We start from the raw sequence: 17,228 nt of genomic DNA, 5'->3' as shown, positions 1-17,228 counted from the left end.
AGTATTTTTGGTATTTTTTAATGTATTTGTAGATGTATCCTATTAAAAGTTAAAATGTGTAGTGAGTAAACTTAAAATTCCTTTTGAAAAAGAACACAATTATTTCAATCATAAAATCATTTTTTATAAAACGTTTCATTTTTTATAAAAATAACCATTCTTTTCTAATGATAACCAATCATGAATTCTTATTTTGTGAACTATTATTAATCTTATATATATATATTTATATAGTTTAACAAAAAATGGGCTCTTATGTAGAACTGCGTCCTCGTCGCAGAGCCTGGAAACATTCTAATAGAATGGCGAAGAGTTCTACTTGATAACGACATAGATTGACATAGTGATGTCCCCTTAGGACGGGTACGGGAGTAAACAAAACACCCCGCGATCACAACAAAGTCAGAATTTCATGTGAAATATGTCGTTTATTTCAACGAAACTTACATAATTATAAACAGTAAGGTATTTTGTTCTATATATCTGAAAACAACATGTTAATTTTCACTGAATATCTAATTATATATGAAAAACCGTGATTTTCACGGTTGACTGCGGCGTACAAGTTTTACCCCCTTGAAATAAACATTATCGTCAATTTCTAAATTATTAGATGATAAATTTACATTTTATTAATAGTCACATTTAGAAAATAATGTTTGAAATTATTGTATAATTTTATAAAAAATATAAACGATCGCGTTAATGAGATATTAAAATATCTCTATATGCCTGGTACGGGGTTTTGGGACGGGAGCGGGAGCGGCGTACAAGATTTACCTACCGCCAAGATAAGTGGGAAATTTCGAACATCTCCGCGGGAAATCAAAACACTAACGACAACATAATGGCAGATGAAAGCGAGTCTATGGATACAACGAAAGACGAATCACAGAAGCCAGAGTCACTAGGACGAATGCAGATTCTTAATAATGCGTTGACACAGGCCAGGAAAAAGATTATTTCATCTGCAAAGTATTCGAAAGTTTTCATTCAAATCTGCTCCCATACACCTCAGGGTTCGTTACAAACAGACAAATGTCCGAAATACACATGTGCTATACTGATATGGGTCACAGCACACGTAGATAAGTATGTTTATGTATGATGTGACCGATATTAGTATAGCATACAATGTATGTGTATTTCAGACCACAAGGGTATGGATCGATTTACTTGTAATTATTAAAAAAAGGGTCTCCTATACTAATAAATATTTATTAGTATAGGAGCCCTTTTTTTTAATATTAAAAGTAAAGCGATCCATGCCCCTGTGTTTCAGACATGTGTAACGAATTCGAACCCCTGTCCATACGCCGTTCTGTTGTTACCTATACGCTTCCATCCACAAGGGCTTGCAATTGTAACAAATAAATAAAAAAAATGTATACGAACACACGACACAAGAGTTATGTGTGGCGGATCCAGAGACCTATCTGGTGTGTTTCTTAATTTCCAGGGGAGTTTCCATGCACAGGGTCACGTTACAAATGTCTGAAATACACATAATATGCTATACTGATACGGGTCACAACACACATAAACATACGTGTATGTTTATGTGTGTTGTGACCCATATCAGTATAGCATATGTGTATTTCAGACATTTGTAACGTGACCCTGTGTTCCATGTGAGGAAAATGGTTAAAATACATGATTTTGAAAATAAAAGTCCTGAAGCCCAAAAAAAACCCCTGGATCCGCCACTGAATTTTAGCACCATAAAGAAATATACATGTCCAAAAGCACGACAGAGGCAGGGACATATCATATTTTATCACAGAATTAGATCTAATTCCACGATTTTATAAGACAGAAGATATACATAGTTGCAGTACTAGTACTAGTGTATAAAATAAAATTGATAACATTGTGGCAGATTTTAATTGTACATAGGATTAAGGTCGCTTTCCAGCTTCGAGCTGGAGGGAATTTCCCTTTAGCTCAGTGGTAGAGTGTCCGACTAGGAACCTGGAGATTGAGTGCTTGATCCCCGGTGGATTCTCTTTCCTGTTACAAACGGTGTCCGTGGGCCTTCCTATGGTGACAGGGAGTTGGAACCTGGGTTGTGGTGTTTTGAGGGCGAACACATTTAAAAAGGGGGGAGTATACGTAGTGTGGCAGGTTTTAATTGTACACATGATTAAGGTCGCTTTCCAGCTTCGAGCTGGAGGGAAATTCCCTTTAGCTCAGTGGTAGAGCGTTCGACTAGGAATCTGGAGATTGAGGGTTCTATGTCACCGGTGGAACTGAAGCACACTATTCTCTTTCCTGTTACCATTATCAATAAAGACTCAGTTTCATCAGCGATGTTTTGCATTCATTGTCAAATTTTAAGAGTTTCCTGGCCTACATCTAGGTACAGGTTGTGTTTTTAATCCCAGATAACCGTACTATTGCCGAGGCTCAAATTCTCTATGAAAGCCCTTATTATAACTGATATTCATCAGAAAAGTTGCACTGGTCCACTGGCAATCAAACCTGCATTGTTATCGCAGTTATTCTCCATAAAAATAAGATCATGCCTTGTGAAAACTGCAAAATTTTCTCTGCAAATGTAATATTTTGATACAATTCAAAAATCAAATCAACTAATTCATAAATTGGTCAGACCAAAAAAAATATTTATGTTTCAGGTAACATGACTGAAAAATTGGGGAAGGTCAGACCTGGTCGGGATTCATGTTTGTTTTATTTCCTTTTTTTTAGAGTGGTACAGGTAGGGGCTAATTAAAGGAAATAACACAAAAAATCAAACATATATTTGACAGTCTTTTTAATAAAAAGTAAATATTGGATTTAATGTGAAGTGGCACCATCTATGGATCTAGAATATTTTAACATAATTTCTTGTTTGGATATTTTTTAAAGTGATCGCAGATTGCCATAAAACACTACATAATGTTATTGTATGTACTAGTATATACCTTAGTACTTGATTTCAAAGATTTAAAAACACTTGGATATGAACATGTTGTATGTGTTGTGTTGGGATAAACACATTAGCTGTTACGGATACAAAATATAATGACTTTTTTTCACTTTATTACAGGTTACAGTTATTTCAAAAGCATCTTCGTCCCATTCACAAGAAGAATCCTGAAGTCCTCAAAAAGATGCATTTACAGCTTACGAAGCAGCTAGACTGTCACATTAGTGTAAGTTGTCTAATCCACAAACACAACAGTTGTGATGATTCAGGTTTGTTGATATCAGAATTCTGTCTACCTGTACATGACTTGTATTGACACACATAGGTGATACTTATTTAGTTACTAGTGGTTTGTTGATATCAGAAGGAAACATGCACCCTACAGAATACAGTTTTACTGTATCTCAGAAAAGTGGGAGATGCTATATATATTTTGATGTGTCCATCTGTCACACTTAACTTTCCATTCAAAATTGGATAAATTTCAAATATATTTAGTATGCAGGTCCATACTTTAAGTATGCACGACTTATTGGCAAGTTGAACATGTCTACACCAAGCTTCAACAGCTAAAACATCCTGATAGCAGAAGATACAAAATTCCCTTCATTCCTTTATTGCTAATCATGATTATGAATATTCGGATTAGTGTGAAAAATGCAAAAAAAATATTACATTGTACAGCTAAAATACCTTTGTATGTTGACAGTAAAGTTAATGTTTTTGTGCATTTCCAGTGAACTTAATTTGATTTATTATTTTTTGTTCAGATTTTCAGATGTGATATGATTTTTAAAATCTAAATTTACACTAAGTCAAAATTACTGTAATCCATTTAAAGGTTGTTCATCAACATTATTTAAAAACAATTATATTCAAATCACAAATTTAATCAATCAAATGGTAACTGAACAAGGAATTTCGACGGGTGTATTATGGTAAAGCGTCTGCGTCCGTCCCTCTGGTTAAAGTTTCAGAGCAAACTTCTTCAGTGGTCTACAGTTCAGTCAGATCATGTGTTATTGTCCTAATTTTTGGCATGGATGTTCATGTGGGGTCTAAGAAGGACAATATGGATTTAATTTGGGAAAATAATTCCTATTTTTATAAATTTTTGACATGTTTGGGACTTAACTTTTCTCGTGCAATTTCTGGGTTAAAGTTTTTGTCATGTTTGGGATTGAAATTTTTTCGCGCAATTTTTACGTGTTTTGGACTTAATATAATTTCTCGGTTAAAGTTTTGGTGCAAGTTTTTTTTTGTTATTGTCAAGCCAATTATGGTAGACATGTCCCTATAGCTATAAACCCACAAGTCAAATCAAATTAAGGGGAGTCAAAAACATACTCTCAAGGGTCTACTGCATGCCCTGATTAAGAGGCATTAGGCAGTACATTAGCAAAGAACCAATTACATAAATGTGAACATTACAGTGAGTACTATCACTCTTCGTAACAAAAGCATCAGTGCAAGCATTTTTATCACATAGACATGACACTTGCTACAAGGTACTTTAAATACTTTAAGAATGATGTGATACTTAATGGATTACAATGCATGTCTATCATCTTGCCCCTCATTATAACATAGTAAAGGAATGAAAGAAAAAGAAACAGAGAAGCATTCACCAAAATGGGTAAAATGACGTGGACATATTTTAAGTGCCTAAATAAAGGCAGAAATGGTGTTTGAAAGCAGTTTATGGTGAAACTTAAGAGTAAAGGTGTTTGTTTTTATCGTTTTTCAGGTCTGCTCCAAATCTTTTAACTCTTAATTTTTTTTTTGTTATTGTCAAGCCATGTTCGATCAAAGAAAAGGTAAAATGACCAATCATCGATCAGATTGACTAATTGGAACAACACTGATTGGTTATTGTAAGGTATTATTTTATAGTGGACACGTTTTTGTTTGTTTGAAGGAGGAAGTAATGTTGATGTTTGCTGAAGAACAGATGGAGAAAATACTAGATGACCTGGATGGAATTATCGCCAGTCAGAAAGACAATAAAGAGCTGGCATGGTGAGGATATTTTTGAAATGTATGGACATGTTGCATTTGGTATGTACATGTGTAAGGTATTGTATATAGAAACATTAACATAAATATTTATGATTGACGAAAAACTCATCAGCTATATTTTTACATACCTGTAATTGTAAAAAAACAAGTCAAGATATTTGATACTGTGAATAAATTGGACACATCATATTAAAGCAAGCATAAGAATCGGACCTCCAAAATATAAATATTTCTGTTTGTGTTAGGCGACCTTCAGGTGACCCCCAGCAAGACAGTCAGGTACACAATATCCCAATCAAAGAGAAACAGAAGGCACAGCTTCAGCATGTCATCACCCAGCTGGAGCACCAGAACACCCTGCTCAGGGACCACGTGGCTCTGCGACAGAAAAAGCTCCTTGGCACCAAACGCACAGTGGACAACGGTATTGACAAGTGGAGACAGGTCAGTCCCTTAAGTATTCATGGTGAAATTAAATATTTAAGCTCGTCTCATTGACATAAGTTATACCATTACCTCAGCTTAGTATTTGTATTTCTCAGAGAAAGAAAATATAGATGGGCTGTATGCCTCAGAAGAGAATAATCATGAATCTTAAATCTTAAACTACTGATTATAAGGAATAGAACATTTTTGAAAATCTCAATAAACTGTGCATTGTAACAAAAATATCTTTGAAGGATTAGTTTTGTTTTGAAATATACTAATTATGCACATTCAGAAAATTTAAAGTTCAATGTAAAAGTATGGTGTAAAAAATATAAACAAATGTTTTTATCATTTCAAACAAATGTGTTGACTTTTATTGCAGATAAATGAAGCAGCAACAACAATTCCTGCTAATGATCTCGAACAATTTGTTAAAAAATATGGCACGATTGTGTGACCTCCACCTGACCTTGGATATCTCTTAGAATTTGGTGCTGTGAACCTGACGAGCTACGTGTAAGTTGGTGGAGAACCATTAAAAAGTCGTTCTCAGTAATAAAGCAAGGGTGTTTCTGGTTCTCTGCCCATTCACTGAGAAGACATTTGTATGTGTCTGACAGTAATCATGTGTAATGCATATGTGGCCATCAGCTTACAGGATTTGATGATTTTCTGATGCATGCAATATAGTGAACACTGAAGGCAACTTTGATAAGGTTTTCATCAAGTTAATAGCTGTCACTGGCTTTCTTATCTTGCTGTCGTAAGCGGGTAGACTAATGTGCTTACATAACAAATAGTTAAAGGTATTTCTACTTATTTATAATAAGATATAAATAAACTTTTATATCTTTCTAATGAACATGTCCTTTTATACGCATGTGATGTTACGTTTGATTTTTAACTAATTGTTATATTTGAAGGGAAAGGTTTGGATGTTTTTTATTGTACAGTTATCAAGAAATATTATGACTGGGAAATGACTTCTCAATGATTGTCAGATGAAAACAATACACACTGAAAATATAATTTTCAAAGAGTACGATGACAATGTAAGAATGTAAATGGAATACTACAACACATGTTATAATCTCATATTTTTTTTCATCTTTCATTTTCTTTTAGAAAATGGCAATTGGTCGAACAGATTCTTCTAAATGAAAGAATCGACATTTTCTAGCATGATATTTACTTTTTTTTTCCATGTGGAATAAGAAAGCTATTGTTTTAGCACCCCAGTTATTTTCGATGAACAACTGTTGTATTACCTTGCATGCAATTTAGAGTTGGACGTTGCCAAACATTGTACACATTGATTATCAGTACATGTATATTTGGAAGTGTGTATAGGTTAGGGGTGTCGCAATACGCCGAGAGTGTATCACGATTTATCACATACCTGTTGAATCTTGTTATAGTAATACAAGCAATTTTCGGACCATGAATTACAACATTCCGTATTGCACATGTGTTGTATTTACCTACTAGCCGAAACTACCACGACGTAAACAAAACAGCAGGTGGCAAAAGGCATGTGGAAAAAGTCTTCCCGGTCAAAGTTCATCTTCTCGACCAATCAAAACTCTTGAAGGTCATATACCACGTGTGGTATATAACACATATTTATCAATCTCATTAAAATCTGATGTTATTGAAAATACCTACGGCTTTTCATGCGGTACGTGATAATGAACAGCTGTATTTATTCAGATTGCATATTTATCTAACAGTCTGCGTGTTTATACAATGATCTGAGAGTGGAATAACACAGCGTATTGTGGTAGAAATAGATTTAAGTAATATGGTGTACATAGATTTAAGTAATATGGTGTACATAGATTTAAGATTTTTGTCAAACCATTAAAAGCATGCTTTATGCTTATTGGCATACTTGTTAGAATTTGTAATAATTTGCAAAGTTACAACACCAAGCAGATACATAAGAATAGGCTTATTAGAAATATTGCGATACAGCAATAGTTCATCTCTGTATGGTGGTACGATACGATATACCCATGTATTGCGATATACCTGTTTCCCGATATATTGTGACAGCCCTCATATAGGTCGTGTCCAATTGTGCAATGCTTAATCATCACTTCCTTATACATTCATATGCACAAGCCTTGATACATTGTAATAACGTAATAATAATTAAAATATAATGAGCAAATTACATCTGATATTTGTTGTTGATGATCTTAATATCCTTGTGGTCTAGTGTAAATAGAGTTGCACTAACCAGGTCCAGTACACTATGCTGATTGAGCTATACAGCTATAAAGACCTATATAGTTATTTCAACCTATACTCTATAGCTGTATCAAACAATATCTGAGATTTCCATTTTATAAAATTACCTCAAAGTCGCTTAAAACCTTCAGTTTAAGAATAATGTAGATTACGAAAAATAGAGGTGTTTCTAAAAAAAAAATCATAAATGCATTGTTTTTTTCTTTACATTTGATTTTAAAAAAACACCACTTTATTTGGTTTCTTGTAATCGCAACAGTGATAAAATCTTTTAAATGCGACTATATATATATATACCTATGTGTCTTTTTATTTCAAAAGCAATTTGGGTGAATAGTCGCTCAAAAGACGTAAAGCAGAGAGGTCGATGCATCGACAAAAAATTAGTACTGGACCCGATAACATCTTCCATGTTCGATTCATTTTACAGACAACATGGTACATGAAGTCGTATTTTTTGGTTGCGTTTTAAACTTAATATTCGAGTTCATTATGTCAGAATTGTTGTAATTCAAAAGGGTCACATTCTGAAAGTTTAATGTCTATAAAATGGAGCAGAATAAAAACGAGTAAAATTCCCTATCACCATTTAAGTAGAGTTTAATTGAACAACACCAGATCTCACAAACTGAATTCAGACTGGACTCTCAACTAATCCCATATTTTACATAGATATTTGAGCTCAAACTCTGATTTAAGTGGACTAAGATTCTTGGAGACAAAGCTTGATGTACGTGAATACAAACAAATCATAGGCATGCTTTCTCTGAATACCAACTTCTCAAAATCAACTCGAGTTAAACTAACGAAGACTGGATTGACTATGAGGATATGCCTGCATTTCTAAAACGGAGACTGGATGATGTGTTTGGTAAGATTCAAATTCTACCCGAAAGACAAATAAGAAAGTGTACAACATAACGATATTTTCGCAGCAGGCTCCCATACCATGGGTATCGTATATATAATCTGAAGATCCATATACATGTGTTGTTCTGAAGTTGATTATCTGTTGCCATGCCAGGAATATTGACGGGACACGCTTATGTGGAACCAACCCAAACGTGCATGATGCACCTAAAAAGGAATGTAAAATGATGAGACACAAACCGATATTTGTGCTAATGGACGATTAAATTTGTGATAAATCCGGAGACGGTAATATCCGGACCAGCTTCCAAATTAAGGTGATATGATAAATCGTAGTAGACAAGGTCTTAAACCATGATTTTCAACACTTGTAGGATTGATCTGATCACTGCCCTATGTACTTCCAAGTTCAATTTTGCAAAGGCGAAGTAGTTCTCTTCAATACCACTCCATATCAAACTAAATCTTGGCTTTAACAATGAATTCCTTCTACGGACTCGTAGTCACTTTGGGGTGTTTCCAGTAGCAACTGGAAATGGCTTTGATCATGTTTATCACATTATTAAACAACCTGTTCTAAAGTAGCTGCCTTAAAACAATTAAGATATAAAAGCAGTAAAGAGACAAGAAAAACGTCCTTTATTCGACGAGTCTCCTGTGTCTTGGATACTTTTTCTGATGAACTACCGAGCCCCTTAAAAAGGGTTCAGTTAGAAGCTGCCAAATTCATGTCTGATGTTTCCTCTGTAGTCACTTATGAGTTACTTGATGTACACCTTTATAATCACGGACAGAAAAGCTTTCAGTTGCACCGTTATAAGATTCATAATAGACTAATTCCAGATCATGGTTTGTTTCCTTCAAAAGGAAGTAATCTTCACCACTCTGTATTGAAAAAGAAACCAACAGCTGTGATGGTCTTGCTTGTAGAAGTGATGTATTCCGTGCGTGTATGTAATTTATCACCTACCTGCAATTGTGATGGAAATTAAGATGCGTATCATTATGTTTTGGTCTGTTTACAATTAAGACAATTACAAATATGATCATTTGATGCTCTTGTGAACCTAATTATTAGAAATTTAAAGTTAGGATGTACCCACGTTTAGTATGTTGATTGCAGAAAACCAAACAAGATTAGCATTTTACTGCACCGTAAGGTCATTTAGTCAATTAACGACTAATCTGCCAAAAGCGTAAAAGTCGATGTTTAAAGTGTTCAAAAACAATGTAGAAGTATGTAAATCAACATGGAGAGGTGCTACAGTAGGTAAGACAGTCCCTTCTTAACCCATTATAACGTAATACGTTTACAACTGTTGGTTTATTCGTCAACTTAAATTGCACGTGAACCATGCCAGAATAAATTCCACCTATATGTTTAAGGTCATCCTCGGTTCCATGGTAACAACCGCACTTAGCTTCTTTTTCTCTTGGACCGAGGGTAAACAAGAGTGCGATTTCCCCCTGGGACCGAGGATGGGTAAAGGCCCACCTCTGTGATTAATGGTCCTCTTGTCGACGGTGCAAGGGACTTCCGTTTAGTCTCCAGTTTGAACTGTGGGACTCACCGTGGCCTTTGTAATTTTGTGTTGGTACTATCGCTTGTCGTTTTTCTCTTTCTATTAACCCATAACTATACCATCTGCATTGGAATCAATTTTGATCAGGTCTTAACCCATTTTAAAGCTGTTCAACACAGGAATAGGGTTATATATATCCTAAAATCAATTAGGATGTACATAACGGTCGCTAATTGCAAGGAAAGTAATTAAAAACAAAAAGTACGATAGAATGATTAATATTTGAAGCTTCTCCTAGAAAAACGAAAAAATCACTCAAAAATCACAGTGAATAGTGATTTTTACTAAACTTGTACGTGTAGACATGCAAAGTACAGTACAAATCATTAGGGGGGGTTTCTTGTAAACTAATTTCAGCAACCGAGTCGTTTGTGAAGGCTTAACAACGGCAAATATAAAACTGTAATCGAAATCTAGCAATCAAGTTACCAAATCATTGTTTCACTCCATAAATAACCTTAAACCGGTAGACTTTGTGAGGCTGAGACGTCGTACCACGGTCGCATCCTCCGTGCGCACGGGGTCTAAAATCAATAAATCTTGGCGATGTCTGGTGCCGTGCAGTGTGCGGATTTGGGCACATGCGATCAATACTGGGAGTGCGCGTTATAAAATGGACACAGAAAGGCCAATCATCACGATGACATTATCACGTGTAGTTCACACTGCACAGACGTGTGGCCATCAGCCTAAGTGAACGGATAGAGGATGCTGCAGCATATGGCCTCGTTGGAACTAACTATATCTTCGTAAGTATATTTTATCATTATGTTAAACAATGAACGCTTTATTGTTATGATATATGTGTTTTTCTCTGTGAGGTAAACATTACAGTGATGCTGTTGGGGGTATAATGTCAAAGAATAATTTAGACATTTTCTTATACTATCCACTCAAATTGGTACGAAGGTTTGAACGAGTGTGGTTCTCCCTGGGCCTAGCTCTTTTCCATAGTCCATGCCCACTCGTTGGAGGGGATTCAGTCATTATCCCTTTCATTCATATCTTAAGTATATGATAAATCTTCCTCGTATTTTCTCCCTTTTTATCCATTTTCTACAGTTTTCAAATATACATATATAAAGTTGTGTGTGACCTTAAGTGTTATTGTATGTATTACCCCAATGCCGGATAATTGAAAACATAGTAAAGTTGTAACTACAATGACCCTATATGAGGAGAGACTATTTACATCCTCAGAAAGTAAACCCGATGGTTTTATACAATCTATTTACTTTCCCTTTCAGAATGTCCCTGACCAAGATGAACAATGAATGATTTAAAGCGTAATTCTGCATGACGAGGACGACACAAGGCGTCAGATCGCATGTTGCACTGTGTGTGGTGAAGTACACCGTTGACTAGATAAGGATGTTTACCCATTTGGACGAGTCGGACATGTACTATACATCAGGGAGTCGGCGGAACAAAGTCATTTCGACCATATTCGGTTGTAACAACATGAAGGTCAGACGGGATAGCTACGCCAGAAAGGTCAACTGCAAGCGGATGATCATACTGGCTACAATTAGCATAGCGTCGGTGTCATTCGCTTTGTTCAGTATATGGAAAACGACCTCTAAATCTGATAATGATTTGAGTAAACAGCGTTGTCATGTATCACCGTATTATGAACATTTATACAACTACAGGGGACAAAACAGCCAATATGCAGACTATTTATTGATGTCAAATATTTCGTTCGAAAAAAACTTAAAACATCCACTTGAAGTTGAATTCAACAATTTTCGTTATTTATTCAAGATTGATCAAAAGTCTCGAAAATATGAGATAAATCCTGATGGGGAAAGGCTGTATGAGAAACGGTTTAGGTCAGGTTTAACTGTAAATGAACTTGATGCCATGTTTATGACATTTCACCATTTCTCCAACGCACTTAAAAAGGCAAATGTGACATTTATGTTGTACGGAGGGACTTTAATTGGCGCCCATCGCCACCACACAATGATTCCGTGGGATGACGACATTGACGTCCTGGTCAATGGATCTCAGAAAGATGCTATGTCACGTGCACTGGAATCACTTCCGAAATACACACTATATCGCCCTCCCCTTGTCCAATGGAAATTCTTTTCGAAAAATATAACTCGAACTAAAAGACCATTTGCCTGGCCATATATCGACATATTCTTTTTTGGAGAAAACGAAACTCACATATGGGATAAAGCCCACAGATACACACAACTTTATGTGTTTCGAAAAGTTGACGTGTTTCCTCTCCAATTCAAACCATATCAAGGGTCGTTACAGCCTGTGCCGTGTAACTCACCGCACGTGTTGTCAAGGACATACGACCCCACACTCTGCACCACCTCCTCCTACACACACAAGGCGGAACGGCCAAAGGATCCAGAGACAAGAAAAACCGTAAAGTGCCAATCTCTGTACCGGAAGTTCCCCTTTGTGTTCCGAGAGACACGTGGCAACTATGTCATGGAGACGGTCAAGGTCGGGGATTGCATATTGTACCAAACAAAAACAGCTCTGCCATGTTGGACGAAGTCTCCATGACAATCTGAAAGTAATGTGGCTGAAAAGAAATATATATTTTTAAAGAATGACTCCTTGTTATATGATGTGACAATGCGTGTTGTAATACACTGTATTATATATAACCTGCTGGTTTTGCATTGACCGGGCTTCTAAGGATGATACATCTACGTACATATATCTAAAGACGTACCGGTACCCTCACTACAAACAGTATTTGTTGTTATAAGTATATGTCAGATATGCTATTGTGAAAGCGATATATCAACTTAATAAACACAACTTCTGACCATGCTCAGATAAGCACGACTTCATACCATTCTGTCTATCTTTGTATGATACATGTACACACGTAAATAAAATCATTCCAGACTTGCTTTGAGGATACTTATTTTTCAAATTAACTGTCATTTCTGATTTATGTTCTGGGAATTCATTACATATTTACGCGTAGTGAAAACAGATCCTGCATTGGGAGTCAGTGTTGCACACGATCACAATCACGTGTAATCTGTTTAGTGCTGAACACTACAGTATCAGAACCATTGGTTACCTGTTAGGTGAGTAGCACTTTCAAAGTCATTTGTAACTTGTTCGGTGCTGAGCATTATCAAACCGATTTGTAATTTGTTCAGAGCTAAATATTATCAAAACCATCTAAATCATGTCCAATGCTCTACACTATTAAAACCTTTTGTAACCGGTTCAGGACTAAACACTTTTAAAACCATTTGTTATTTGTTCAGAGCCAAATATTCTCAAAACCGTTAGCTGGTTCAGGGCTGAATACTATCAAAACCATTTATTATTTGTTCAGTGTTGTTAATAACACTATCAAAACCATTTGTTATTTGTTCAGTGTTGTTAATTAACACTATCGAAGCCATTTGTTATTTGTTCAGTGTTGTAAATTAACACTATCAAAGCCATGTGTTATTTGTTCAGTGGTGTTAATTAACACTATCAAAGCCATTTGTTATTTGTTCAGAGACAACTATTCTCAAAACCATTAGCTGGTTCAGGGCTGAATACTATCAAAACCATTTATTATTTGTTCAGTGTTAATAACACTAACAAAACCATTTATTATTTATTCAGTGGTGTTAATTAACACTATCAAAGCCATTTGTTATTTGTTCAGTGTTGTTAATAACACTATCAAAGCCGTTTGTTATTTGTTCAGTGTTGTTAATTAACACTATCAAAATCATTTGTTATTTGTTCAGTGTTGTTAATTAACACTATCAAAACCATTGGTGTTGCAACGCTTCATATTATGAATAAACGTACTGAAATAATAATCAATGTCGAAAATGTACTTCAAACACATTTTTGAATGTGTTTGATATAAGTCTGAAAACACTATTATTCTTTAGGGGAAAAATGGTTATTCTCAATCGGTATACCTGAAACTAATAGTACCACAGCTGAACTTATACGACCTTAGCATAGTTCCTCCTTCAGCACGCTCTTGCTCCGCACAAGTATGGTCTGTCTGGCTAGACTTGTAGTAACTGGCGATCTCATTCTTATTCACAATGCAACACTACACCATCAAAAAAGGTCTAGGCTTTTTGAAATTTAAAAATAAATTAATTGACCCCGATGTGCAAACCACACTGTACATGATTGGTATGTAGTTGTGTCTGCAGACAAAACATCTAACTTTTTTGGAAAAAAGGCTTGCTCTATAACCAACTGAAGGAAACCATACCAATCAAATGTAGTATAAAATTAATTATTTTCAGTAAGCATCACATTGAAAAAGAGGATGACATTAAATGTTAGGCCTGAAATCAAATTAAGTTAAAGGATAATGGACACCTTTTCGATTACCCATAATGATTAAGTTAGATATCATTACACAGATAAGATTTCATATTTAAAGTTGATTTAAAGGACTAAAGAGGCACTTACACAAACTAAATACACCAGTGACCCTTACTAAAACTCTTAACAACTATTCCAGTTAGATAACCTTCACATCATCGCCAGTCAGAAAGGCTTATATGTCATAAGTAATCAAAACAGGTTCAACAGGAACATTAATTATCATCTATATACTACTTTATACGACCTACCGGTAGGATGATAAATTCATTATCATGGAGAGTCAGTAAGATAATACCCCAGAAGAAGTTGAGAACGACTTTGGAACAACTTGTGAACGAATTTTCTCGTTTCCCGGCATTTGGGAACGTATTTTCTCAAAAAGAACGTTTGCTCGTGCCAGATGACGTCTTAAACTGGAAGTGGTATCAACACAAAAGTGATCCGCGTAAGAATATAATCCGTCAAAAAAAACCAAAATAAAGTTACGAATAATATTGTGAGGATAATAACCCCATTTCAAGCGTAAATGTGAATATGGATAAGCCGACGATGATAGAATTGTTTTAAAAATATTTGTTCTACATAGAACGACTGTAAAGCCACCAATGTACCAGTACACCACACCAATCGTGTGTAAACCACATAGCTGTGAGACTACCAATATACCAGTACACCACACCAATCGTGTGTAAACCAAATAGCTGTAAGTCTACCAATGTACCAGTACACCACACCAATCGTGTGTAAACCACATAGCTGTAAGTCCACCAATGTACCAGTACACCCCACCAACCGTGTGTAAACCACTTAGCGGTAAGTCTACCAATGTACCAGTACACCACACCAACCGTGTGTAAATCACATAGCTGTAAGGTCACCAATGTACCAGTACACCACACCAATCGTGTGTAAATCACATAGCTGTAAGGCCACCAATATACCAGTACACCACACCAACCGTCTGTAAACCACATAACTGTAAGACTACCAATGTACCAGTACACCACATCAATCGTGTGTAAATCACATAGCTGTAAGGCCACCAATATACCAGTACACCACACCAACCGTGTGTAAACCACATAACTGTAAGGCCACCAATGTACCAGTACACCACACCAATCGTATGTTAACCACATAACTGTAAGACTACCAATGTACCAGCACACCACACCAATCGTGTGTTAACCACATAGCTGTAAGGTCACCAATGTACCAATACACCACACCAATCGTGTTTAAACCACATAGCTGTAAGGTCACCAATGTACCAGTACACCACACCAATCGGGTGTAAACCACATAGCTGTAAGGTCACCAATGTACCAGTACACCACACCAACAGTGTGCAAATCACATAGCTGTAAGGTCACCAATGTACCAGTATACCACACCAATCGTGTGTTAACCACATAGCTATAAGGTCACCAATGTACCAGTACACCACACCAACAGTGTGCAAATCACATAGCTGTAAGGTCACCAATGTACCAGTACACCCCACCAACCGTGTGTAAACCACATAACTGTAAGACTACCAATGTACCAGTACACCCCACCAATCGTGTGTAAACCACATAGCTGTAAGGCCACCAATGTACCAGTACACCACACCAACCGTGTGTAAATCACATAGCTGTAAGGTCACCAATGTACCAGTACACCACTCCAATCGTGTGTTAACCACATAGCTGTAAGGGCACCAATGTACCAATACACCACACCAATCGTGTGTTAATCACATAGCTGTAAGACTACCAATGTACCAGTACACCACACCAACCGTGTGTAAATCACATAGCTGTAAGGTCACCAATGTACCAGTACACCACGCCAATCGTGTGTTAACCACATAGCTGTAAGGGCACCAATGTACCAGTACACCACACCAACCGTGTGTAAATCACATAACTGTAAGACTACCAATGTACCAGTACCCCACACCAATCGTGTGTTAACCACATAGCTGGAAGGTCACCAATGTCCCAATACACCACACCAAACGTGTGTAAACCACATAGCTGTAAGTCTACCAATGTACCAATACACCACACCAATCGTGTGTTAACCACATAACTGTAAGACTATCAATATACCAGTACACCACACCAATCGTGTGTTAACCACATAACTGTAAGACTACCAATGTACCAGTACACCACACCAATCGTGTGTAAACCACATAGCTGTAAGGTCACCAATGTACCAGTTCACCACACCAATCGTGTGTAAACCACATAACTGTAAGGTCACCAATGTACCAGTACACCACACCAATCGTGTGTTAACCACATAACTGTAAGACTATCAATATACCAGTACACCACACCAATCGTGTGTTAACCACATAGCTGTAAGGGCACCAATGTACCAATACACCACACCAATCGTGTGTAAACCACATAGCTGTAAGGTCCCCAATGTACCAGTACACCACATTAATCGTGTGTAAATCACATAGCTATAAGGCGACCAATGTACTAATACACCACACCAATCGTGTGTAAACCACATAGCTGTAAGCCGACCAATGTACCAGTACACCACACCAATCGTGTGTAAACCACATAGCTGTAAGGTCACCAATGTACCAGTTCACCACACCAATCGTGTGTAAACCACATAACTGTAAGGTCACCAATGTACCAGTACACCACACCAATCGTGTGTAAACCACATACACCAACCGTGTGTAAACCACTTAGCTGTAAGACTACCAATGTACCAGTACACCACACCAACCGTGTGTAAATCACATAGCTGTAAGGTCACCAATGTACCAGTTCACCAATCGTGTG

General features: G+C 36.5%; 2 protein-coding genes across 2 annotated transcripts in view; both read left to right on the top strand.

Moving 5' to 3' along the window:
* The window catches only part of LOC110453105 (polyamine-modulated factor 1-like), a 9,546-nt gene extending 1,998 nt beyond the window's left edge, over positions 1 to 7,548 (top strand). The window contains exons 2-6 of the mRNA XM_021501943.1: positions 799 to 975; positions 3,053 to 3,158; positions 4,851 to 4,951; positions 5,197 to 5,395; positions 5,763 to 7,548. Of these exons, the coding sequence (XP_021357618.1) occupies positions 848 to 975; positions 3,053 to 3,158; positions 4,851 to 4,951; positions 5,197 to 5,395; positions 5,763 to 5,837 (609 nt within the window). The 5' untranslated portion in view covers positions 799 to 847 and the 3' untranslated portion in view covers positions 5,838 to 7,548. The remainder of the gene's footprint in view (positions 1 to 798; positions 976 to 3,052; positions 3,159 to 4,850; positions 4,952 to 5,196; positions 5,396 to 5,762) is intronic.
* A 3,158-nt stretch (positions 7,549 to 10,706) lies between these two features.
* Positions 10,707 to 12,967, top strand: LOC110453106. Its single transcript, XM_021501944.1, has 2 exons — positions 10,707 to 10,835; positions 11,334 to 12,967. The coding sequence occupies exon 2, from the start codon at positions 11,458 to 11,460 to the stop codon at positions 12,616 to 12,618; it is 1,161 nt and encodes a 386-aa protein (XP_021357619.1). The 5' UTR covers positions 10,707 to 10,835; positions 11,334 to 11,457; the 3' UTR covers positions 12,619 to 12,967.
* Positions 12,968 to 17,228: the final 4,261 nt, after the last annotated feature.

Source organism: Mizuhopecten yessoensis, unplaced genomic scaffold (genome assembly GCF_002113885.1).
Source record: "Mizuhopecten yessoensis strain PY_sf001 unplaced genomic scaffold, ASM211388v2 scaffold7087, whole genome shotgun sequence".
Taxonomy (NCBI): domain Eukaryota; kingdom Metazoa; phylum Mollusca; class Bivalvia; order Pectinida; family Pectinidae; genus Mizuhopecten; species Mizuhopecten yessoensis.
This window is presented reverse-complemented; position numbering and strand designations above follow the sequence as displayed.